The sequence below is a fragment of the Muscardinus avellanarius genome, assembly GCF_963383645.1.
Source record: "Muscardinus avellanarius genome assembly, chromosome: X".
Taxonomy (NCBI): domain Eukaryota; kingdom Metazoa; phylum Chordata; class Mammalia; order Rodentia; family Gliridae; genus Muscardinus; species Muscardinus avellanarius.
In genome coordinates this window covers 77,440,521-77,467,084 of record NC_137792.1, presented here as the reverse complement: position 1 = coordinate 77,467,084, position 26,564 = coordinate 77,440,521, and the positions used below count along the sequence as shown (strand labels likewise).

The following is a 26,564-nucleotide window of genomic DNA, read 5'->3' as shown; positions in this document are numbered from 1 at the left end:
ACTCTGTTTCAAAATAAAGAATAAAAAATAGGGCTGGGGGTGTAACTCAGAGGTAGAATACTTCTGGGTTCCATCCCAAGACCCGCAAAAAAAAAAAAAAAAAAAAAAAACAGGTTGTTTCTGTGAACTGGGCTATGGCTAAAGACACCTATCTCTTGTCATCTAGTGGGAGAACACACAAGTCAGGATGATGCATTCTTTTCTTTGGGGAGATGTTAAGGATTGAACCCAGTAGCATTCTACCACTAAGATACATACTCCAGCCCTATTCTACTTTATATTTGGAAGCAGGGTCTTACTAAGTTGCTGAGAGAGACTTGCTAAATTGCTGAGGCTGGCCTCAAAATTGTTATCCTTCTGTCTCAGCCGCTTTTGTGCTAGGATTGAGCAGGTGTCAGTGTACAGAGAAGTCAGACCCAGGTTGGAAATTGGAGTGATAAGCCTTGGGTCCATTGAGGGACTGAGGGTGTAAAAAAAAAAACACAGAAAGAAGATATCATGGCAAACAACTTTTCCAATTTCAGAATTTGGCCTTTCAACTAGTCTTAGACCAAAGAGAAACAAGTAGAGTTTCACTGCCTATGTAGGCAGCAGTGGAACTGCAGTGACTCATTCGGTCTTCCAAGCAACTCTGATACCCTTGGCCATTCACCTTCCCTAAATGATCCTGAATCATTTCTTTCCACTTCAGGCCCATTGCCAACTTGGGTTCAAGTCCCCAAATTGATGGGAGTAAAGATAGTGGTTTGGAGATAAGGGAGGGGCTGGGTGGAAGGCAGGTGAGGTCATTATCACCACCAGGGCCAAGGCAAGGACCTGGGGGACAGAGTTGGCAGGCTAAGTACTGTGCACAGACTATCCCTGGGCAGAGTCCAGGAGATGGGGGAGGGATGCCTATGCCATTTGTTTGCTCTTGAGGCCCCCTGGGGAGCTGATCTTGCTGTAAAAGTAACTGCCATTTCAGCACTGTTGGATGCCAAGAACAGAAAGAACAAGGTACAAATGACACTGGTTCTGGTTATATATTTGCATTAAAAAGACATATAGCAGCCAGGTGTGGTGGTGCATGCCTGTAATTCTACTACTTGGGAGATAGAGACAGGAAGATCACAGGTTTGAGACCAGCCTCAGCAACTTAGCAAAACTCTTCAGCAATCTATCAAGACCCTGTTATAAAAAAAAAAATAAAAAGAGGATTGGTGGTGTCACATGAAGGTAGAATATCCCTGGATTCAATCCCCAGCACCACACATGTACACAGACACCAAAAAAACCCACAAAGACATATAGCATTTGCTCTTTACCCTCTGCCAGGCATGTTTTAGGAGCTTCTCAAGCATTAACCTCATCTCATTTAATTCTCATCACATCCATAAGAAGTGAGGATTATCATGATCCCATTTCATAAGCAAAGCAACTGAAGGCTTGAAGAGGTGAAGCCACTGCCCAAGACCACACAGATGGTCAGTGACAGAGCTGAGACAGAAACCCAAGCATGCTGACTCCCACATCAATGTTCACGTGGTCTCACTGATGCAAAGGCAGGACTGTGCTTGTACTTGAAGGCTGTCTTCGGGTTTCCTCCTCTGCAATCCCATCAGCTCCACTTGCACAACCTTCAGGATGGTAACACAGAGCATGGAGGAGGCAGGAGCTTTTGAAGGACATTCCCTTGGTCCTCTGGCCTCTGGGAATAATTTCATCAGCAATCCTGGAAGGAGAGGGAGAGAGGGAACAGGGAATGGACAACAAGAGTTTCAATAGTCACAGAATGACACAGAGCTGTTGTCAGAGTTCTTGTTCCTGTTCTGTCCTCCGAGGACAAGAGCTTCTGCCTCTGCTTTTATTCCTAAAGGTGTTCCTGGAGCTTCCTCATTCATTCTGACTCTACCCTGTTATAGAATCTAATGAAGGTCCCCTTTCCTGATACAAAATGTCCTGCTTTATCATTCTGGAATAGATCATTGAAAGCTGCCTTAAACTTTTATAGATATAAGCCAAGGGTCAATACACTGAAAATAAAATTAAAAGGAACTGGCAGTATGCATTTGACCTCCCAGTCAGCCGAGCACTCCTCCACCAGCCCTGCCATCTCTTGGAAGCATTTGTCTCTAGGTCTAGAGTTCTGCCTCCACAGTGGTGCCACGTGTTGCTCTCTGCCATGGCCAGTGCAAGGATGAGGTTGTCCTTAGGTGTTCTGGTTCCCTTACAGGAGTCAGGCCCCTTAGGAGTGATCCACACTTTGGGATAACCAACTCCCTATTCAAAAATGATGTCAGAAAGAGCATTTGCAGTTAAGCAAATTCATCTTTCCAGAGCCCCAGACTTTCTCTTTGGCAACACCCCCTGATCCCTCCAAATCATAGTGCTTTTGGTCTTCCACTTCCTCTCAGCTGTAGATGGCCCTGAGCAGCTTGGACTTTACAGAGTTAGTACGTGCTTTCCCAATAGGACTCCCAGGACTCCAAGGGAAGGGCCAGCAACACCTTCTCAGGGTGGACTCTCCTGGGGAATCTCACACTAGCTCCAGAGTAACTCTTCAGCTGCAACTCATCTCCCCAAGGGGTACAATGGAGCTTCCTGGAACTATGGAGAGAGAGAGAGAGAGAGAGAGAGAGAGAGAGAGAGAGAGAGAGAGAGAGAGAGAGAGAGAGAGAGATTGGCTTTTTCTGAGACAGGCTAACTTGGAGGAGGAGTGTCCCAAAGCATAAACAGGACTGTAGCCAGAGACCAATGTGAGGGAGTTAATGGGAACCAGCTTGCTGGAGGGAAGAGAACAGAAGTCGGAAGTGGTGGGGGCAGGGTTACTGAAGAGGGGGCTGGGAGAAGCAGACTGATTGGAATCAGCTGTTGCTGCTCAGTCTCAAAGATCTTTGGACTCTGCCCCAGGCAGGCTCATACCCTACTCCAGCTGTGAGTAGTCGGCACGGGTTGCTTCGGGCAGGCAGAGGAACCTCAGCCTGCCCTGGCTCCCTGAACCTTCTGAAATAAAAGAACAGAGGAACTCACCATCCATCCATCTGTCCAGCAGCCAGGCATCTCCTTCCCACTGCCAGGCCCCAACCCTGTCTGTTCCTGCCCAGGAAAGGCCTGAAGAAGAGGCCAAAGGAGCAACCTTGCCCTATCTCCCTAGTCCCTCCATCCACGGAGCGTCGGCATCTGGAGACCCCATGGCCTGGGCCCACTGGGGCTGCTGCTCCTGGCTCCTCCTCTTCTATGGTATGTGAATCCAGGCTTCTCATGCAAAGTAGTATTGGTCTTTCCCCTTTGGGATCAGAAAGAGTTGGAGTGATGGTTGGGGCACAGGTTGTCTCTTTTTCTTTTGTTACCCTCTCTGGCTTGAGGATTAGGCCCCTTCAGGGCCAGTCTTGAAGACTGGTGACTTGGATCTAATTTGGTTTGACATTTCCATTTACCCTTGTTAATGGCAAAATTATGTGGCACTCAGGATCATAAGGAAGACTTTATTCAAGACTATTGCAATAGAGACCTTGCAGCAGGGACCAGATGGCTGGAGGCTAGAGATAGCAAAGATCACTGAGGACTGATAGCCATGAACAGAGGGAGGGAATCCATGCATAGAAGTTATTAAGAGAAATCATTGAGAGTAGGGAGAGTCTTGCTAAACTGACTTAACAGAATTCTTGCTAAAGGCAGGCCAAGGTGATCAGATAGCAAGAGGAGGATGAGGAATTTGATCATATATTGAGGGTTATCAGATATGAAGGGTGGGGTTTCTCTCTAAATGGAATTGGCTACTATTCTTGCCAAAACAGGGAAATGTAGACCTGTCAAGGAAAGAGTAGACACCAAAGGCCAAGGCTGAGAACTTTTAAGGAAAAGGGCTCAAGGGTTAGGGGTGTAGCTCAGTAGTAAAGTGCTTGCCTAGCATGCTCATGGCCCTGGGTTCTATCTCCAGTAGGAGGAAGGAAGGAAGGAAGGAAGAAAGAAAGAAAGAAAGAAAGGAAGGAAGGAAGGAAGGAAGGAAGGGGAAGTGAAGTTTGGTTAAAGTTTGGTTAAGTAGAGTCCTTGTAACCCCTACCCTGTCTCAACTGTTTGTCTTCAACTAGATGCCCAGTTCCATGCCTCCTCCAGCCCTGGAGGCCTCCCTATCCTTCACTGTCAGAAGGACCCTACTCATTAATTCAGAATCCAACTCCTGAACACCTCCCCTCTGCACAGTGATTCTGCTGCAGAACCTTCTCTTGGGAGCGAGAATCCTGGGGCTCAGAGAATAGGAGATCCTGGTTTCCAGAACATGGGTTGACTGGGTCCTGCTTCTTATGTTAGCATTTTAGCACCAACCTTTTGCTAGAGATCTCATCCTACAGAAATGAGTGTTCATTTTATTAAATCAGCAGTATGGATCTCATCTCTTCCCCCACCTCTTGAATTTATAAGACCAAGACAATCAGGCAGATCTCAGTCACCCTCCTTCCATCTGTAGCTCAACCCACTCAGAAGGTAAACTATAGTGTCTCTCCATACTCAGGCCACTGTGACTCTCTAAGAGAAATTTCCCTCTAAAAGGCAAGGGTGGAGGAAAATACTATGGGAGATAACTGGACATTTAGGATAGGAAAGGACTACAGTCCAGCCTTCTTTCAGAGGCCTAGAGCTTGAGAGGCCTTAGCCCAGTGCCTGGAACACAGTAGAAATGTTAACTCAGTGAATACTGGGTCACTCTCCTAGGGTCACACCGAATTTGGATCAGAACCCAAATTTAAAACTAGGTTTCATATACTCTGTCCTTTCTGTGACAACCTTCCTTCTCAGGTCTACATTTCATGGCTGGAAGAGTAGGAGAACAGAAAGGACATCCCCCCTTTTTCTTGGTGGTGCTGAGAAGTGAACCAGGGGCCTGACCCATACTAGAGGATCACTCTACCACTGAGCTACACCCCCAGACCCAGACCCACCCCTTTTTGTATTCAGATGCCCAAGGTTTAAATCCCCTTTTAACCACCTTTTTAACCAGTGTGGTAAAACAAAACTTACCTGGGCCTTGGCTTCCTCCTCTGTAAAAGGTGGACAATAATACCTATAGGTTGTCTCATCCAATGAGATAGAATTGTGGGTTTCTTGTTTTGTGGTACTGGGGTTCCTGGAAACCCTTCTACCTCCGGGATACACTCCCAAACCTATTTTATATTTTTATTTGGAAACAGGGTCTCTTAAGCCAGAGAGGCTGGCTTTGAACCTGTGTGATCCAAGCGCGGGGATTACAAGTGTATGCCAACACGCCCAGCAGAATTGCAGGTTTCTTAACAAATGTGATATGGCTGTAGGAAAGTGATTTACTATTCATTGGGCTAATGTTGCCAAAGTGCCTACTGTTTGCCAGGCACTGTGCAAAATCCTCTAAAGCTCTGGGCCTCTGAAAGAGTGCTGGATTACAGTTCCTTCCTGCCCTGAAAGTCCAGTGACCTTCCATAGTCTTTTCTTCCACCCCTGCCTTTTAGAGGAAGTTTTCCTAAAGTGTTCTGGAAGCCTGAGTATGAGGAGACAGTACAATTTACCTTCTGAGTGGGTTGAACTACAGATGGAAGGAGAGTGGTTGGGGTCTAACAGCATGAATGCTCTGTCTGAAGGTCTTAGTCTCATAAACTCAAGGAAGAAAAATATATCATTAGGTAATTTTGTCACTGTGAAAATATCATACAGTGTACTTGTAAAAACTAAGATGGTTATGCTGTGATTAGACACTATAATCATATGAGACCACTGTCATATATTTTGTTGACCATAAGTTTGCTATGCAGCATTTGACTGGGCAACTGATTAATTGCTGAGTTTGGTACTGGCACATAGTAGGAGCTCTTTAAATGTTACTCCACCTTCCCCCACTAGGCAACAGTATTGGATGGGGATTGCTGTAGTACATATTTAAAATGAGCTTGGAATGATAAGCAAAGATGTGGATTGTAAGAAATGGTACAAATATGCCTTGAGTTTAAGGAAATTTTATACACACGCACACACACAAATATATGTGTGTGTAATATATACATGTAAGTATATATATATAATATATATATATAATATATATATATATACACTTACAGAAGGCTAAAACAAAGGTGGGGGTGATTATTTAGTGAGAGCCTCTAAAGCATTTGAAAGAAATTTTTATTACAATATATAATTTACAAAATTTAATTTACACACAATTTTTCCATTTCACTAGACCCTAAAAAGACTCAGATTAGAAAAAAAATGATGTACTGATCACTAAAACCTATCTAAAAGTGGCAAGTTTCTCTGATTGTAAACCAAGGTACCATCCAATTCAGTTTGATTTCCCATGAAAGATGATTATTTTTATCCTCAAGTAAGTTGGCTAGCATGGTATGTTTCCTGTGGGGCCAGGAAAGGAGCTGAGGGAGAATGTCCCTCCCCTCTCTGGGAGCTCTGTGGTCCCAAAATAATCCTGAATCTTTCTCTCGGTTTCTAGCTTGTGCCTCCAGCCACCCAAAGCATGTGAACCTTGGAAGACAGGATCTGAGAAACTGCTCAGCCAACCCTCCGGTGAGGCCTTGGCTCCAACCACTCAGGGCCATCCCACATGGCTCAGTTGCAGAACTCTCTCTCTGGTATCCAGAATCTGGGGACACTGTTTCTTATTAACCTGAGGTGTCTAATGTGCCCCTCCACCAGCCATCAATGCCCCTTCCACCCTCCCACTCTTTCTCACTGTGTATTTTCTCTACTTCCGTCCTGACCAGAGCCTCCAAAACTCCCAGGGGTTAGGCGGAGGCATGTGTGGAAGGAAGGCAGGGAGATATCTAGCTGACTTTGGAGGCTAGGCTGATGATGGGAGGGAAGAAAACACATTCCAGAAGAATAGTGAAAAGAAAAACACAGAATGGAGAAAGGAGTTAGGGAGCTAATAAAGCTCATGGAAGGGCAAGAGAGTGAGACCCAGAGTGTGAAGACCAGGAAAGGGTCCAGTAGATTAGAGGCAACGGAGCCAGATGATCAGCTTCCCTTGCTGTACACTAGAGTGATTCTTTCCACAACAAGGGTGGGGCCAAAGGTCTTCTCCAGGTCAGGGTGGGCCATAGGTGTGAAGAGGTAGACAAGTATGCATGTGTGGTATCCTAAGCCACAGAATAAACAGCACATCTGTATGCAATGTCAACTTCACAGGACCACTGAGGGGTTAGGTTTATGGGTGAGCAAGTCACATCACTTTTATATTGAAACAAAAAGATAATATTGTTGAACAGAAAACAAAACGAGCTTCTTTTTTTTTTTTTTTTTTTTTTTTGGTGGTACTGGGGTTCCCGGAAGCCCTTCTACCTTTGGGCTACACTCCCAGACCTATTTTTACATTTTTTTTTATTTGGAAACAGGGTCTCCTAAGCCAGCGCACGCGGCTGGCTTCGAACCTGCGCGATCCTCCTGTCTCTGCCTCCCAAGCGCGGGGATTACAAGCGTGCGCCACCACGCCCGGCCAGGCATCACGCTTCTAATCCCAACATTTGGAAGGTGGAGACAGGAGGATAGTGATTCACAGCCAGCCTCAGCTACTTAGTGATGCCCTTTGCAACTCAGTAAGACCCTGTTTCAAAATAAAGAATAAAAAACAGGGCTGGGAGTGTTGGTCAAGTTAGAATTCCCCTGGGTCCCATCCCCAGTACCACAAAAAAGGAAAAAAAGAAAAAAGAAAACAAAATGAAAATCATGGTTTTCCTTTGACAGATAAAACTACCTCTAAAGAAATGTCTAGATTGGAGAGTATCTTTGAGCAATGTGTCAAACTGCTGTGGGTACATATTTACTTTCCTCTGCCATTTAGGACCAGTGGGTGACAACTTGAAAAGACCACCAAGGTAGAGTTGCCAGATAAAACACAGGACACCGAGTTACATTTCAGTGTCAAGACAGGCGTGGTGGTGCACAGTTATAATCCCAGTACTTGAGAGGCTGAGACAGGAGGATCACAGGTTTGAAGCCAGGTGTGGCTACTTAGTGAGGCCCTCTGCAGCTTAATGACATCCTGTTTCAAAATAAAGAATAAAAACTAGGGCTGGCGGTATAGCTCAGAGGTACAATGTCCCTAAGTTCCATCCCCAGTACAGAAAAAAAAGACATTTCAGTGTCAGGTAACAAATATTGTAGCATAAGTATGCTTCAGATAGTGCATGGAACATACTTAGAACCCTACTCCTTGTTGAATGGAAAGTCAAATGTAACTGGGTGAGCATTCTGTATTTTTATTTGTTAAATCTGGCAACCCTGCCCCAAGGTATCCAAAGAAAGACTATCCATGTGGCCAGGCTGTGTGCTGAAGTTCAGACCCCTGCAGTCCTCACTCACACCTTTACCCCAGACTTTGGTCCCGTTACTGTCACAAGAGACCCTTCTCCAAGTTCTACAACACCTTCAGCTCTGCCCATGAATCTTAATCTATACTAACCAATAATATCAGCTGCCACCCCACCCCTCCCCAGGCCAGGCCAGCCTAAGCAACCCCAAGCCCAGCCTCAGGAGAGGCAAGTGGTTCCTCTGAAGGCTAGGGAGGGGAGATACCAGTCATCATTTTCTCTAAGCAACGCATACCTGTGTCTGTGTATGTTTGGATTCTTGTGTCATTTTGTGTCATTTGTTAGCACCTTCCAGTTACTGTGGTCAATACCACAGTGCAGCTGACAGCCCTCCGCCAGCAGATCCAGGCTTGGAATCTCTCTGCCTACATCATCCCAGATACGGATGCCCACATGGTAAGGAAGCATTCCTCTCCTCTGCCCTCTCTGCCACCCTGGGTCAGCCCGTGAGCATAGGCCACAGACAGGAGGTTATGACTCAGAAGATGAAGGCAGAGATTTAACAGGCAAAAGAGTGGAAGTAGAAAGGCTACACGCAGTAGTTTTAGAGCGCCTAAAACAACATATTTCATGACATAGGAAGGAAGGCATAACCAAATTTCCTTGACATCAAGAAATGAAACTATAAACTGAGCATCGTGTTGCATGCCTATAATCCCAGTACTTGGGAGGCTGAGACAGTGGGATTGCAAGTGCTTGCAATGAGACCCTCAGCAACCTAGTGAGACCGGTTTCACAATAAAAATAATAAAATGGAGCTGGGGATGTAACTCAGAAGAACACCCCTGGGTTCAATCCCCAGTACCAAAAGAAAAGAAAATATTTTTTAAAAAGGAAAAAAAGGAATAAAACTATAAGACAACTCAAGAATCTATTTTGATCAATTCCCAGGTGGCAGATCCAGAAGGAATATTTAGGGCATCTCTGCCCTAGATGGTTAGAAAGGAAGCTGGGAATTGGACTGGAAGAACTCTAAGCTCCCTTCCAGGCCAGGCTCTCCAGAACATATTGAATAAATCATTGAGATAATCCAGAGTGCTGGACTATGCAAGTGTGTGGAAGGACCAACAGGAAACAAGATGGTCTGAGCAAGAACTGCTTTCCCCAAAGTAGCAACCCTTCCCACTCACCCTACCCTTTCCCACCACTGCCTCCACCTCTACCCCATTCACCTTCTCAACACCAACCCAGCTGGAAGAGAAGGCATTCAGTGCCAATGAATTTGTTTTCCAGGAGCTAGAGATGTGGCTCCATTGTAGAGCATTTGCCTGCTATGCAAAAACCCTACGTTCACCTCCCCAGCACTGCAAGAAAAGCTACAAGACAAACAAAAATAATTTTATGAATATTTTAGCCAGGCATGGTGGCACACACTTATAATCCCAGTACTTGGGAGGCTGATACAGGAAGATTATAGGTTCAAGGCCAGCCTCTGCAATTTAACGAGACACTCAGAAAACTTAGTGAGATCATGCTTCAAAATAAAAACTAAAATAGGGCTGGGGATATAGCTCAGAAGTAGAATGCCTCTGGGCCCAATCCCTAGTACTACACACATACACACAGAAAACAATTCGTGTTACCACCTGCTGGGGAGGGCTAAGAAACTTGGGTAAATGTCTGAACCTCTTTGAGCCTCAGTTTGCTCTTTATCAAAAATGAGAATAATAAGATCAGTCTCCAAGTTTTATGGAGACCAAAATATAGTCACCCCTTGGTACCCAGAAGGATTGTTTCCAGGAACCCCACAGGTACCACAATGAATGGATGTTCAAGTCCATTATATAAACTGGCATAATATTTCTTCATAATATATGCACATCTTTTCATAAACATTTTGTCTGTGCATGGTACTGAGGATTGAACCTAGAGGCATCTTATCTCTAAACTATACCCCCAGCCCTATTTTATTTTAATTTTATCTTGAAACAGTATCTCATTAAAATTCTGAAGCTGTCCTCAATCCTGAAATCCTCCTGGCTCAGCTTCCCTTACAGGCATGTACCACTACATACAGCATCATATACTTTAAATCATCTCATCTCTAGATAACTTATAATACCTAATACAATGTAAATGATCAGTAAATGGTTGTTATACTGCATTTTAAGGGAATAATAACAAGAAAAATGTCTACATATTCAGTACAGTTTTTTGTGGTACTAGGGATGGAACTCAGGTCTTACACATGCTAGGCAAGTACTCTATCATTGAACTATATCCCATTTTGTACTGGGGATTAAATCCAGGAGTATCCTCTGGGCCTGGTGGCGCACACTTGTAATCCCTGTGCTTGGGAGGCAGAGACAGGAGGATGGCGCAGGTTCGAAGCCAGCTGCGCTGTCTTAAGAAACCCTGTTTCCAAATTAAAAAAAAAGTATAAAAAATAGGTCTGGGAGTGTAGCCCAGAGTTAGAAGGGTTTCCAGGAACCCCAGTACCACAAAAAAAAATCCAGGAGTATTCTACCAATGTGCCTATGGCCTACACCCCTAGCCCTTTTTATTTTTTATTTTGAAGCAGGGTCTCACTAAGTCTCTGAGGGTTTCAGTAAGTTGCTGAGGCTAGCCTTGAACCTGTGATTCTCCTGTCTCAGCCTCCCAGGTACTGGAATTATAGGCATGCACAACCATACCAACTCAAACAATTTTTTAAAAATATGTTTGACCAGTGTTTGGTTAAACCACAGGTCTTACTGGAAAATAATCTGTAAAGTCTATGCAGAAATTATTCATGATATATTCAGTGTATTGTGCTAGACTGGGGAGGGGGGACATCTGGAAGGGAGAACCAAAAGGCATGACTTTAGCCTTTGCAGAATTGTCATTCTGATCAGTGTGGCAAACTCCTTTACAAAATAATACAGTGTAACCCTGAATCCAGGGCTGGACCAGTGGGGTTGAGTCTCTGAGAGAAACAATCATTCAAAGTAAGGGAAGATAAAAGGAATGGGCTACAGAAGACTTCCTGAAAGAAGCGCCCAGTATGCTTACCCTTGTACAACTGGTTGGAGGTGACCAGACAGAAAAAACTGGGATGTGGTTGGGGGCTTTCTATGTGGGTCTGACTCCATAAAAAAAAAAAAAAACTAATGATGGTGTTGTTGATTTCCCAGAGCGAATACATTGGCAGACATGATGAGAGGCGTGCATGGATCACAGGCTTCACGGGGTCTGCAGGTGACAGTCATTCATTATATGCCCTCATTGTAACTATTGGTATACAGAAGAGGACTTGTTGTAGCTGATTCCTCAGCAACCAGAACCCCGTGACCTAATATCCAGAATCCCTCTCTACTCTTTCTCTGTCTCTCCTCTACCACCCTGAAACCAGCAAGTTCCCCAGAACATACCTCTTATAGCCCATGAGCCACATTTCTTCTTTTGTGTGTATTTGTGGTACTAGGAATTGAACCCAGGAGCATTCTACCTCCAAGCTACACCCCCAGCCCTCTTTCATATTTATTTTGAAACAGAGTTTCAGGAAGTCGATGAGAGTTTCACTACTGGCTGAAGGTAGCCTTGAATCTGCAATCACCCTGCCTCAGTCTCCCAAGCACTGGGATTACAGGCATGCACCACCACACCTGGTGCCACAGTCTACATTTCAATACAGAAAGAAGGCAGATGACCCTCCTGACTTCCTTCCCCTGCTCACTGCCTCTGCTGCAGCCAGGCCCAGCCCAGCACTCCCTGGACTGCATTTCTAAGATAGTTACTACTTCCATATCTAGCCACTAGGGACCCACATTTCCCTTCACATGATGGCTCACTTGGAGATAAAGTTTAACTTTTTTAGTTTCTTTTTGGACATCACTCCGTAAGGCCAAATACACACAGCGGTCCTTAATGGCATCTCAATTTCTTTCTTTCTTTCTTTCTTTTTTTTCAGTACAGTCTCCAACAGGGCTTCCACCCTGATCCTGGCCCCTTAAATGAAATCTAAGCTTATTTTGCAGATCTCAAACATTCCTTGCTAACCTTCACACTGCCCTGCCTCATCCATCATGGACCCTTATTCTCTTTGCCAAAGTCGCTGGATTTATCTTCCCCACCAATCCTCAACTAAGTCTCTGGCTTAGTGACCCTATCAGGCACCAAGTCTTGACACTGAGTCTCATCTATCCTGAAAACACCTGCATGTAGCACTGGAAAAAGCAGATCCCACTCCCTTGCTTGCTAAAAGTCCTATTAGCTCTCTCAAGAGGTCCTCAACAGGACTGAGGTGTAGCTCAGTGGTAGAGTACTTGCTTAGCATACATGAGGCCCTGTGGTCCATCCCCAGAAGTGCAAAAAAACAAAATAAAGAAATAAAAAGAGGTCCTTAAGTTTCCTCCTCCAAGGTTCCCTTCGAATGGAGGAGACAAACTCTTTTTGTATGTGGTACTAGAATGGAACCCAGGGGTATTTATCCTCTGAGCCACACCCCCAGCCTTATTTTATTCTTTTATTTTGAAATAGGACCTCACTAAGTTGCTAGTTGCTGAGGCTAACCACAAACCTGTGATCCTCATGTTTCAGCCTCCCAAGTACTGGGATGACAAATGTGCAAACCACACCTGGCTTGAAGTAGACAAACTCTTTCTAGAGGGCCCTCGGGACATCCTCAGGACCAGCACTCTATTGGAGACCAGCCCACTAAAGCCACACGCTCACCTTCACATTCACCCTCGCCTCTCCATTTCTCTGCTCTGCCCCAGGTATTGCAGTGGTGACCATGGGGAAAGCAGCTCTCTGGACCGACAGTCGCTACTGGACTCAGGCTGAGCGGCAAATGGATTGCAACTGGGAACTTCATAAGGAAGGTAGAAGGCCCACGTGAACTCAACCACCAGCCCTGGAATCCAGACTAGGGTTTGGAACGTATAGGTGAAGGGGTGCTGACAAGGCCATGCTTGGGCATTATGAGAGGCTTAAGAGATCTGAAGCCATTCCTGACCTGATATCAAGGATGATATCAAGGATGTACATGGTAGGATCAACAGAAACAGAAGCCTGGCTACAGGGTCTGAAGCTGGCCCTGGAGGTAACCTCTGCATTTTTTCCTGTCTTTCAGTTGGCACTACTTCTGTTGTCACCTGGCTCCTTGCAGAGGTTCCTGCTGGAGGGCTCGTGGGTGTGGACCCCTTCCTCTTCTCTGTTGGTATGTTCTTCCCTCAGTCTTTGGATCTTTCCATACCAACAGGGTGGCTCAGCTTTCCTGGGAGGTAAAGAAACTTATCTTATGGAGCTGGGGCTGTAACTCAGTGGTAAAATATCAGTGTAACATGTATAAGGCCCTGGGTTCAATCTCCAGCACAAGAGAGAAAGAGAGAAGACCTCTTGGACAACGTGACAATAAAAATAAAGTGTTTTGAAGTTGTGTTGCAGATTATTTTGCAACAAAGATATATTCATGGATTGTGCAATTTAAATGTTAAAATGATGAATACAAAGATTTTTTTTTGTGGTACTGGGGTTCCTGGAAGCCCTTCTACCTCCGGGCTACACTCCCAGACCTATTTTTTATATTTTTATTTGGAAACAGGGTCTCTTAAGCCAACGCGGCTGGCTTCGAACCTGTATGATCCTCCTGTCTCCGCCTCCCAAGAGCAGGGATTACAAGCGTGTGCCACCACGCCCGGCTCAAAGATTTTTTTTAAGTCATGAGTTTAGAAAGCCAGTCTAGAAGAGTTATTATCAGGGAATTATTAAAATCTAATGGATAAATCATGGTACGGGCCTATAATCCCACAATTTAAAAGGCCAAGACAGCCGGGCGTGGTGGCGCACGCACGCTTGTAATCCCCGCATTTGGGAGGCTGAGACAGGAGGATCGCACAGGTTTGAAGCCAGCCTCAGCTACTTGGCAAGGCTCTCAGCAACTTAGTGAGACCCTGTTTCCAAATAAAATATAAAAAAATAGATCTGGGAGTTAGTCCAGAGGTAGAAGGCCTCTGGTTTCCACCCCCAGTACCACCAAAAAAATAATAAATAAATAATAATAAAAGGCCAAGAAATCCAGTCGTGGTGGCTCATGCATGTAATCCCCGCACTTGGGAGGCTGAGACAGGAGAATCACACAGGTTTGAAGCCAGCCTCAGCTACTTAGTGAGGCTCTCAGCAATTTAGTGAGACCCTGTTTCCAAATAAAATATTAAAAATAAGTCTGGGAGTATAGCCCGGAGGTAGAAAGCCTCCAGGTTCCACCTCCAGTACCACCAAAAAAAAAAAAAGTAAAAGGCCAAGATAGAGAGCCGGGCGTGGTGGCACACACTTGTAATCCCAGTACTTGAGAGGCTGAGACAGGAGGATCGCAGGTTCACAGCCAGCCTCAGCTACTTAGTGAGGCCTTTTGCAACTAGTGAGATCCTGTTTCAAAATAAAGAATAAAATAATCGGGCCTGGAGTGTAGCTTGGAGGTAGAATGCCCCTGGGTTCAATCCTCAGTACTAAAAATAAATAAATAAATAATAATTTTTAAAAACTCAGAAAGGTAAAAGAAGTTGAGAAGGCCTTTCAGCAAAACAAGGTGTCTGGGAATTCGGCTCTTGGAGCTCCAGGGCCTAAGCAGATGGCCATCCCATGCCCTTGAAGGTAGAATTATCATGGATATGCATTGAAAAGCTCCTACTTCCAAACTGCTTTGCCACACTATCTAATGATGTAAATGTCACCATTCCTTAGAATAACAGTGGCATTGAATTCTGGCAAAAATGGTTGATACCCCAAAGAGGGACTACCCCTAGCAACCAGCACTTAAAAAGACAAAATTGGCCAACTGACAGTGAACAGCATCAAGATGAGCTCAGGACAGTTAGGCTCCAAAAGCAGAAAGAAAAGGAGGAAAGATGCACCCCAGCATGGGCATCCATTCCAAGAAGGGCCAGACTGCTGGAGCAAGCTCGGCTTACAGTAGAACGGGGTGGGGAAAGGTAATGGGAAACAGGACTAATTTGGCAGGAGTCAGTTTTTCCTGAGGAGCAAATGGTAAGTGACTCCTTCTTATCTCTCCAGACTCCTGGAAGAATTATGACCTGGCCCTCCAAAACTCCAAAAGACAACTGGTATCCATTACAACCAACCTTGTGGACCTGGTATGGGGGTCAGAGAGGCCCCCTGTGCCTAGTGAACCCATTTATGCCCTGCAGGATGCATTCACAGGTGACTTAGTAAACCTGCTCTCTTTCCCAACTTGTACCAACAGCGGTCCCCTCTAATGTGGTTCCCCACTGGTGTTTATTTGACTGAAAAAGTCACCATGGAAGCCGGGCTTGGTGGTGCATGTTTGTAATCCCAGTACTTGGGAGGCTGATACAGGAGGATTGCAGGTTCACAGCCAGCCTCAACTACTTAATGAGGCCCTTTGCAACTTAGTGAGGCCCTGTTTCAAAATAAAGAATTAAAAATAGGGCTGGGGGGTATAACTTGGAGGTAAAATGCCCCTGGGTTCAAACCCCAGTACCACCAAAAAAAAAAAAAAAAGTCACCATTGGAGGTACCAAAGCAATGGTTCACAAACCTTAGTGTATACCCACATTGCCTGGGATGCTTGATTAAAATGTAGCTTTTCATGTTACCCCCCCACACACACACACAGAGGGTTTTATTCCAAAGGTCTTCATAGAAAAATGCTGGAAAGAGTGTAAGAATTTTGCTGGGCATCGTGGTACATGCTTGTAATCCCAGTACTCGGAAGGCCAAGACAGGGAGATGGTAGTTTCGAGACCAGCCTCAGCGACTCAGCAAGACCCTGTTTTAAATAAAATATAAAATAGGGCTAGTGATGTAGCTCAGAGGTAGAATGTCCCTGGGTTCCATCCCTAGTACCCACCCACTCACCCCACACACACACATGAGTATTTGAAGTAAGAGAAAGCAGAAAGGAACAAACAGGAGAGTTAAAGAAAGATGGGCAAAACCCTATAAAGAGACAAAACACATGATAGGAGTTGATTGTCTGGGAGAGGAAACTGGATGGAATAAAATTTATTCTGGCCCACCTTTGATGAGGAATTTAGATTTTTAAAATTTTTTATTGGTGCATTATATTCATACATCATATTAGGGTAAAAAACGTGTGTGTACATACCTGTACACATCACTGATTTAACCCCTACCCAATTCCCACCCCATTCCCTCCCCAGAGAAAGTAAATAACCAAATTCAGGGTCAGTCTGTGAAAGATTAGAGTTTAGGTTTTCAAATAAAATATAAAATAGGGCTGGGGGTATAGCTCAGAGGTAGAATGCCCCTGGGTTCCATGGAACACAGGAATACAAAGGAAAGTTAACTGACTGAGGAAAATCTCCATATCCATAATGCGGACCTCACTGACACCATTTAAATATATCATAAAATATCAGTATGCTTTGTGATTCGTGTGTGTAATAACTAAAATGCCAACCAAGAGTAGGCTATTGATTATGAATCAGTTTCTTGGCCACCGATCACTCATACCTCCCTGAGAATTCTGAACAAGCCAATGGATTTATTTGGATTCCTGGTCACATGAGCAATCTGAGAGGCCCCTTTCCACACACAGGTCTGTCTATAATTCTGGTTTTGAAAAGAGTTAAAACAGCAGAAGGGAAATTTTAAAATATTGGCTGTGAAGAAATGAGTGGAAATTGTATCCCATTTTCTTTATCTCTTCCAAAGAAATTTGCAATATCATTTTTTCTGCACCCTGACACAGTTTTTAAAATTTTTATTGGTGCATTATATTCATACATCATATTGGGGTAAAAAACTTGTGTGTACATACATGTACACATCACCGATTTAACCACTACCCAGTTCCCACCCCATTGCCTCCCCATCCCTCCTTCCCTTGCTCGGCTTAGTGGTTAACTTCAATATGTTTAAGTACATTGTGTGTTTTAGAGATTTTCCTTCTTCCCCCCTCCCATCCCCTCATTTAGGTTGTCTTGTTTGCTCCTCTATAGGATTTCCTTTTTCATATAGAGTTCCTCCTATGACCCATTTCTTCTTAGCTTTCACATATTTTTTTCTTTCTTTTTTTATTTTTTATTGGTGCATTATATTCAAACATCATATTGGGGTAAAAAACTTGTGTGTACATACTTGTACACATGACTGATTTAACCCCTACCCAATTCCCACCCCATTCCCTCCCCGTCCATCCTTCCCTTGCTCGGCTTAGTGGTTGACTTTGATATGTTTAAGTACATTGTGTGTTTTATAGATTTTCCTCTTCCCCCCTCCTTTCTCCTCCTTTAAGTTGCCTTGTTTGCTCCTCTATAGGATTTCCTTCTTCATCTAGAGTTCCTCCTATGACCCATTTCTCCCTAACTCTCACATATTAGGGAAAGCATCTGATTTCTTATTTTTTGTGACTGACTTATCTCACTTAGCATAATGTCCTCCAGTTCCATCCATTTCCCTGAAAGTGATGTAATTGAGTTTTTTTTAATGGCTGAGTAAAATTCTCTTGTGTACATATTCCACAGTTTTGTAATCCATTCAAGAAACTTGCTATACAAGGCTGTTTGATCATAAACAAGGCTTATCTTGTTCAGATAAAGAAGATGGAAGCTGTATTAGGAAGAGGTAGGGATAAAAGGAAAAGTCTCCCAGTGGTTGATACAGAATTTACATGGATTTTGTCACTGCCCACAAGCAAGGGAGGAGCGGCAGTCCCTCAGGCTGCTAGTCTTCAAGGAAAAGCCATCTAGAGCCAGAACTGGGCCTGGAAGCTTCAAGAAGCTTAGACAAGAGAGATTTTTCTCTCTAGCCACTTACAGGTTTTGTTTTGGTTTGGTTTTGGTTTTGGTTTGCAGTACTAGGGATTGAACCCAGGGGTATTCTACCTCTGAGCTATACCCCCAGCCCTATTTTTTATTCTTTCTATTGAAACAAGGTCTCACTAAGTTTCAAAGGGCCTCACTAAGTAGCTAAGGCTGGCTATGAACCTGCATTTCTCCTTTCTCAGCCTCTCAAGTACTGAGATTAAAAGTGTGTGCCACCATGCCTGGCTCGCTTGCAGGTTTTATAGAGTAGAGGGGTAGGGCAAAGGGCTTGATGTGAAAAGCTAGCTATTCAAAGATAGCTGTGTACATCGGGCCATTTCAATTTGGTTTCATTTGTTTTCTCAGAAATGTCTCACATCCACAAATCTTGACAACATAATTTTAACTGAAAGAAGCCAGTAAGAAAAGGCCACATATTGTGCTATTTCATTTATATAAAACACCCAGAATTGGCAAATCCATAGAGACTAAAAATAGATCAGTAATTTTCCTTTAGGTATGATGAAAATGTTTTAGAATGAGTGGCAAAGGTTACACAACATTGTGAAGGAACTTAAAACCAACTGAATTGTGTACTTTAAAAGGGTTAAAATGATTAATGTTATGCCTATTTTACCACAATCAAATAAACATAAAAAGTATATCATAGCTGGACATGGTGATACACACCTATAATCCTACTACATGGGAGGTTGAGACAGGAGGATCGTTGGAGTTTCAAGGACAGTCTCAGCAACAAAGAAAGACTTTCAGCAACTTAGTGAGACCCTGTCTCAAAATAAAAAATAAAATAAAATAGGGCTAAAGGTGCAGCTCAGAGATAGAATGCCCCTGGGTTTAATTCCCAGTGAGACACACATACACACATACACACACACACACACACACACACACACACACACATATGCAAGCACACATACACACACATGCACACATACACACAGAGTTATAAAAATAGGTAAAATCATCCAAGGAAAACCAAACCTTTGGGTATGAGATTGTGTGTGTATGTGTGTGTGTGTGTGTGTGTGTGTCACTGGGGATCTAACACAGGGGCATTCTACTTCTGAGCTTTGCCCCCAGCCCTATTTTATTTTTATTTTGAAACAAAGTCTCCCTAGGTTAATGAGAGTCTCATTAAGTGCTGAACCTGTGATCCTCCTGTCTCAGCCTCCCAAGTACTGGGATTACTACTAGTATGTGCCACCACAAGCAGCTCTGTATAATGTTTTTTTATTATTTATTTATTTATTTATTTATTTATTTATTTATTTTGGTGGTACTGGGGTTCCTGGAAACCCTTCTACCTCCAGGCTACACTCCCAGACACCTATTTTTTATATTTTTATTTGGAAACAGGGTCTCCTAAGCCAGTGCGGCTGGCTTCAAACCTGCATGATCCTCCTGTCTCCACCTCCCAAGCACAAGGATTACAAGCGTGCGCCATCACACCCGGCGTATGTTTTTTTAAATGACATTAAGTTACTTTTAATGTTCATATCTGGATCTGAGTAGGATCTTTAATGCTTATGACCTTCTGCCAAAAAAAATTATCCCTCCTATCTAGGGGCCACCTTGCAGGGGGCAGCGATAGAAGATGAAAAAGAAAGCTCTATAATGCATTTACAAGCATTCTAGAATTAACAGCACTGTGACACAGAGTTTAAGGACAGGTTTAGAGAGTGACAATGTTAGCAAGTCAGCCACGCACTCCATAGACTTGGGTTCAAATCCCAACTCCATTCTTGCAGTGATAAAAGCCTAGACACGTTGCTTTACCTCTCTGAAATCTCAGCTTCCTTATCTGTGAACTGGAGCAACTAAGAATTAAAACAATGTACACAAAGTGCTTAGTCCCCAAATCCTTGGTTTATTAAGTACTGAGATTACCACAGGGGAGAGCTGAACATGGCTACAAGCCCTTTCCCTCTGCCCTTCACCTGGGCAGTTCTCCTGATCTCTTTCTATATGCTTATTTATCCTCAGAAAGCTACACTACTTGTTCTATGCCAAGACCCATTTTTACATGCTTTAAAATATGAATTCATCAGAGCCTCATAGCCTATTAAGGCATATATTAAAATTATAATGTATACCCATTTTACAGATGCACAAAAAACGAGACACAGAGGGGTTAAGTAATTTGCTCAAGGTCTCCCAGCTAGTAATGGCAAAGCCAGGATTTGAGTTCATTCTGGGTCCAGAGCCTATGTCATTAGTGACCACACAATTAAGAGTTAGTTTGTAGAAAGGGTTCTACTGCTTTATAAAAAAATGAAAAATTATTATCCTAAGGAACCAAATGCCAAAGACAAGGTATGCTGTTGACTTTGTCTTTGGGCTACTTTGCTTCTAGGGAGCACTTGGCAGGAGAAAGTAACTGATATCCGAAGCCAGATGCAGAATAATAGCAAGAACCCAACGGCTATCCTTCTGTCAGCACTTGATGAGACGGCCTGTAAGTGCAGATTTATGAACATGGGTGGGCACCAGGGTCTCCCTACCAAACCTCCTGGCCCCTTGCAGCATGGAGCTCTTCAACAAATAATCAGGTGTCCACCAGCTACTACCAGCTACATGGTCATGGCCTGTGGAACCTAAGAGAGGAAAGGAACAGCAGCTCATGCCTGCAGAATAAGGAAAATAGGGGAGCCCAAGCAAGCTGGGGCCACCCACAGGCCACCAGAGGAGTGGGCAGACTACAGCAGCAGAGTGCATCTGTCATCTTAAGGGAAAAAGACCAGCAAGCAATCTCCCACCAGCCTGGCCACTAGTCCAGGGCACTCACAGCCCTGGCTTTGACACTAGAGTAACCCTAGTCTGTCCACACATGGCTCAGGGCTTCTTGCCTAATCTTTGTAGCTGAACTTCAGACATTCTAGGGACCCACTGAAACTGCATGCTGCCTTTTGGATGACTGTCTTTTTCATGGGAAGATTTATATCTTTGAGATCAACATCTCTAAAAACCCTCCCACCTCAAAAAAACATTAAAAATCCTGAGAACCATTCAGAGCCAGATGATTCGAGTGTACAGTAGCAATATCTGGAGGCCAACATCAGTGGTGGCATAAAGGTGTCAGAAATGCTTGTCTCCAGGTATATAAGCTTCAAATGATTCCCGTCAATTCTTTTCCCAGGGCTCTTCAACCTTCGCAGCAGTGACATCCCTTATAATCCCTTCTTTTATTCCTACACACTACTCACGGAGTCTTCTATCAGGTACGACTTTTCCTTGGCTTCCTGGAATGTTCTTCCTCCAACTTTCACCCTCACACTGCTCTACCACTGACCTTACCCCAATATACAGCCCTTGGGTTGCCCATAACATTGGCAACTACTTCCATAGGACCCGCTAGAAAACCTCCTACTGGCTTTGCATGACCCCTTGACCTCTGCTCCCAATGAATCCCAAATGTTTGCTCCCTGTACCTGCTCCCTCTTACCTGTAGGAAAAATGGGACTATGTGTGACTCTGGTCCTTTGCATTGGTATTAGCAGACACAGGACCCTTCTGGTCTTCTTTCTCCACTCAGATTGTTTGTAAACAAAAGTCGCTTTAGCCCCGAGACCCTGCAGTACCTGAACTCCAACTGCACAGGCCTCTTATGTGTGCAACTGGAGGATTACAGCCAAGTCCGTGACAGTGTCCACACCTACACCTTAGGAGACGTGAAGATCTGGCTTGGGACCAGCTATACCATGTATGGGCTCTATGAAGTGATACCCAAGGTGAGTGTGCCAGGCCCCAGCCCATGCCAGGCTTCAAACCCTCCTCACTCCAGCCCTGAAAAGTTTCAACTTAAAGTGGTGTCAGAGCCCCTCTGCTATTAGTCAGCTGGTCAGTCAACAAATGTACAGTGTGTTTCCTTCCAGGCTTCCCTAAGAAGAGACAAAAAAGGAAGAAGCAGGGATGTCTGTCCACAGAGACAATGAGGAAGCTAGAGAGAGGATATCCTGGTCTATAAGAGGCTAAGACTCAGGCAAACCTGATGCTGAATTCCATCTCTGTTTCTAACTGGTTATACAGTGATCTTGAACAAGGCCTCAACTATAAAACAAGAGTACCGACCTCACAGGAGTTGCTCTGAGGTCTAAAAGAAATATTACATGTGAAGCCCAGTGGCTGACACACAGTAGGCACTCAGTAAATGGTAGCTACTATGACAGATACAGCCCATTGCCAGCTGAGTACACACCTGTAATCCCAGTACTTGAGAGGCTGAGAGGGGAGGATTGCAGGTTTAAAGCCAGCCTCAGCAACTTAGTGAAACTCTATTTTAAAATAAAAAGGGTTGGAGGTGTACCTCAAAGGTAAAATACCCCTAGGTTCAATCCCCAGGACCAAAACAAAACAAAACAAAACAAACAACCCATCACCTGAGCCATTCCAGAGTCTTGTTGGGAGTGAGCTTCCAGACAGGGCAGTGCTAATCAAGGAAGTCTTCCAGGGGGAAGAACTAAGATGGATATGGAAGACTAGAAAAGACCTGTGAACCCAAAGACACCTGAAGGAGAGCAAGTCTCTCCTCAGCTATGACTTCCTGCCAGTCCTTTGAAAATATTACTGTGCCCTAGAGGGTGCTCCCAGCCCTCCTCTTCCTCCCTGTTCCCAATAGGACAAACTCGTGGAAGACACCTACTCCCCTGTGATGGTAACCAAGGCAGTAAAGAACTCCAAGGAGCAGGCCCTCCTCAAAGCCAGCCATGTAAGTTCCTGTACATGCAGATGTACCCTTTGGTAACTCCCAGTCTGATGGGTTAGAAAGCTTTCCAGAAGAGACTGAAGATCTTTACTGAAATGGAGGGGACACCAAACTTCTGGGCACACACCTGCCCTTTGCTCTCTCACTCCCAGTATAGTGAAGGGGTTTAGATTGGCAGGCCTGGGAGGCAGGGTGTTTGGGTTCCAACTCAAGCTCCCAGCACTTCCTATGTGAGTGACATTAGGCAAGTCATTTCACTTCTCATAGCAATAAAATAAGGATCAAAATTGTAATCTTAGCTGGGCATGAGGGTACACATCTGTAGTCCCAGTACTTGGAAGACTGAGACAGGAGGATTGAAAGTCCATAGCCAGCCTCCGCAATTTAGCAAGGCCCTTAGCAACTTAGCAAGACCTCATTTCAAACTAAAAAATAAAATAAGGCAGGGATTGTAGCTCAGAGGTAGAATATCCCAGAGTTTAATCCCCAGTACCACACACACACACACACACACACACACACACACACACACACACAGTAATTGCACAGCATACAATTATTGTGAAGATTTTTACGTATGTGTCTATATATGTATGTATTATATATATATATATTTTTGCTTTGAGCAATTCTTGGCAGATTTTAAGTGTTAAATACTTGTTAGCTGCAATGATTTCTTCACCCTGGCAATATGATACCACACTTTTTTAGAATAATCATGTTAAAATTAGTATAAGCCACTTCATTTAAATTTTGGGGGGTTTGGGAAAAGCTTGGACATCCTTTACAGTAGAAAAAATAGCATAACCATCTCCCATGTTCCTATCACCCGACTTCAACAATTATCAACCTATGGCCAATCTTGCTTTATCTACAAGCCCACATTCATGACCTCCTGTCCCACAGTCCCACTTCCTGCTGATGGATTATTTTAAAGCAAACCCCAGATATTATATCATTTCTGCTGACAACACTTCAATCAGTATCTCTAAAGATAAGAACAGTTTTGAAAACATGAGCATCCTATGATCAGATATAAACATTAAGGAGAATCCTTTGATATTAAATAGCCAGTCAGACCCTCATGTTTTTAAAGCTCCAATTCCCAGATGGCCTTCCAATCTTGATCTTTGTTAGGGAGCCAGTGACTGCCACAGAGATCATACCTCAAACTTCTCCTCTGTTTCTCCCACTCCAGGTACGGGATGCTGTGGCTGTGATCCGGTACTTGGTCTGGCTGGAGAAGAATGTGCCCACGGGCACAGTGGATGAGTTCTCAGGGGCAGAGATGGTGGACAAGTTCCGAGGGTAAAGTATGGGTGAGGGGGCAGGGAGGGATAATTAATCTCCTTACTTGGGGAACAGGGAGGAAGATCCTCCTAGTTTTTGGAAGTAGAAGGGACAGGCTCTTGGGTGGTCTGAGAGCTGGGCAAGGGATGTTGGATGATACTGCCCAGACCTGCTAAAAGTGGGACAACCCAATAGCACCCCCTAGAGTCTGCTTTAGACATGCTTACTCTCCTGGGGAAGCTGGCTCAGGCCAGTTTGACTCTGGGCCCCTTAAGTATCCAAGAGGTAGAAGGCCCCTGGCCTGCCTCTCTCTCTCTCTCTCTCTCTCTCTCTCTCTCTCTCTCTCTCTCTCTCTCCCTCCCTCCCTCCCTCCTCCTCCCCCTCTCCCTCTCCCTCTCTCTCCCTTTTCTTTTTCTTCTCCCTCTCCCTTGGGTTTCATCCCCAGTACCACCAAAAATAAATAAATAAATAAATAGTAAAATATTTAGCCTGGCATGGTGGCTAACACCTTTAATCTTAGTATTTGGGACACTAAGCCAGGACAATTGTATTTTGAGGTTAGCCTCATCAATTTAGCAAGACCCTTAGCAACTTAGTAAGACCCTGTGTCAAGATAAAAAATAAAATGGTCTGGGGGTGTGGCTCAGAAGTAGAATGCGCCTGGGTTCAATTCCCAGTACCACAAATAAATAAATAAAATGTATGGTATTCTATAAAAGATGGCTAGATAAATATCATAAAGTCATAAATTTTGAAACCATTTCTTCTAAACCAGTGCTAATCAACAAGATTTAGAAAAAATACTAAAGTTACCAAAGGTAGAAATGTCTCTGCCATTTTCTACACATTTCTGTATTCTGAAAAGTTTGTATTGCATTAAAATACCCAAAACAAAAAAAGAAGAGAAAAATTTAAAAAAGAATTTCCAAAATAAAGGTGGGCCCAGACCAGCTGCTTATGGTAGGTTTGAAATGTGACACGCTGATCCAGGGTTGGGAGAGTTTTCAGATACATAGGACCAACTTTCTTCACTCTCATCTTCAAAATGTAGATAGAGGGGGAATAATTGGGGGTCTACAGCTAGGCCTTCTCTGATTGTTAGGGCTTGGGAACATAAACCAGCAAGTGAGACTGGTAGAGCCGGATGGAGTATGGCTGAGACAGAGGCCATTGTGGCCTTCTTTTGACCTGGTAAGATATCTGGGGCACAGCCTAGTGACTGAACCCATTCAATGACCATGCCTTGCCTCACACTATCCAGAGAAGAAGACTTTTCCTCCGGACCAAGTTTCGAAACCATCTCTGCTAGTGGCCTCAATGCTGCTCTGGCCCACTACAGGTATTGTAGAAGAAATAATTTTCCAGAGTTCTCTATAGGAGGTCTTGTTGTAGGTGCAGAGTAACTGGGGTAGGGGAGGAAACATTCTGGGCCCTGAGTTCACATTTAAGGTTTGAGGCTCTCAGCACTAAGGGGGGAATTGGGAGAAACTCAATTTGGGGTTGGGACTCTCTTTTAAACTGAAAGGTCTAGCTGGGCATGGTGGTACATACCTAAAATCCCAGTACTTGGAAGGCTGAGACAGGAGAATTTCAGGTTCAAGGACAGCCTCAGCAAGTAGTGAGACTCTCATCAAATAGGGAGACACTGTTTCAATATAAAAATAAAGTAGGGCTGGAGATATAGCTTGGAAGTAGAATACCCTTGAGTTAAATTCCCAGTAACAAATCAAAAAAAAATTTTTGAAAGACCTGACTGTTAGAAGATTTCCTTGGTTTCCTGTGAGTTATTTGTTAGATGTGTGTGTGTATCTGTGTGTCTGTGTGTGTCTGTGTCTGTGTGTCTGTGTGTGTGTTACTGGGGATTAAATCCAGGGGCATTCTATCTCCAAGTTTTACCTCCAGCCCCCTTTTATTTTTTTATTTTGAAACAGGGTCTCACTAAGTTGCTGAAGTTGGCCTCCCATTTGAGACCTTTCTGACTCAACCTTCCATATACTGGGATTATAGGTATGCACCACCACACCTAGCGATATGTTAGCTAATTTTTAAAGTTCATGAGCACTCATGGAGAAAAGCCTGTTCACTCAGGCTGAAACAACCATGATGGTGACTAAGGCTTTCCCAGCTCCCACATTTTGTGCTCTTTACTACCTCCCTTCCCTGGGATCAAGGGCTTTCTTGGCCAAGTACAGGATAAGCAGAAGTGTGCAGCAGACAGCAGCAGCAGACAGCAAGTACTCTCTTCGAGTGTCCTTTGGGAGAGCATGACTTCCCCCAGAGCAGTAAGCCCAGCATCTAGAGTAGGGGCAGCTCTCTGCTTTAGCTCAAGACCCCCACTGCCATCACAGGGCTAGGCTGATCCCCTCTCATCATTCTCTCTTTTTCTCAGCCCCACCAAGGAACAGAACCACAAGCTGTCCTCAGATGAGATGTACCTGCTGGATTCTGGGGGACAATACTGGTATGTAGCTCCCACTCAACTCCACTCAG

General features: G+C 44.2%; 1 protein-coding gene across 1 annotated transcript in view; it reads left to right on the top strand.

The window, feature by feature from the left end:
• Positions 1-3,170: 3,170 nt before the first annotated feature.
• Positions 3,171-26,564, top strand: part of XPNPEP2 (X-prolyl aminopeptidase 2) — a gene marked incomplete at both ends in the record, with an annotated part of 37,103 nt that continues 13,709 nt past the window's right edge. Inside the window, 14 exons of the mRNA XM_080718943.1 lie at positions 3,171-3,219; positions 6,455-6,528; positions 8,616-8,726; positions 11,444-11,507; positions 13,028-13,132; positions 13,384-13,470; positions 15,324-15,470; positions 20,436-20,537; positions 21,219-21,300; positions 21,615-21,810; positions 22,698-22,787; positions 23,983-24,092; positions 25,336-25,413; positions 26,464-26,535. Coding sequence (XP_080575069.1) covers positions 3,171-3,219; positions 6,455-6,528; positions 8,616-8,726; positions 11,444-11,507; positions 13,028-13,132; positions 13,384-13,470; positions 15,324-15,470; positions 20,436-20,537; positions 21,219-21,300; positions 21,615-21,810; positions 22,698-22,787; positions 23,983-24,092; positions 25,336-25,413; positions 26,464-26,535 — 1,367 coding nt within the window. The remainder of the gene's footprint in view (positions 3,220-6,454; positions 6,529-8,615; positions 8,727-11,443; positions 11,508-13,027; positions 13,133-13,383; positions 13,471-15,323; positions 15,471-20,435; positions 20,538-21,218; positions 21,301-21,614; positions 21,811-22,697; positions 22,788-23,982; positions 24,093-25,335; positions 25,414-26,463; positions 26,536-26,564) is intronic.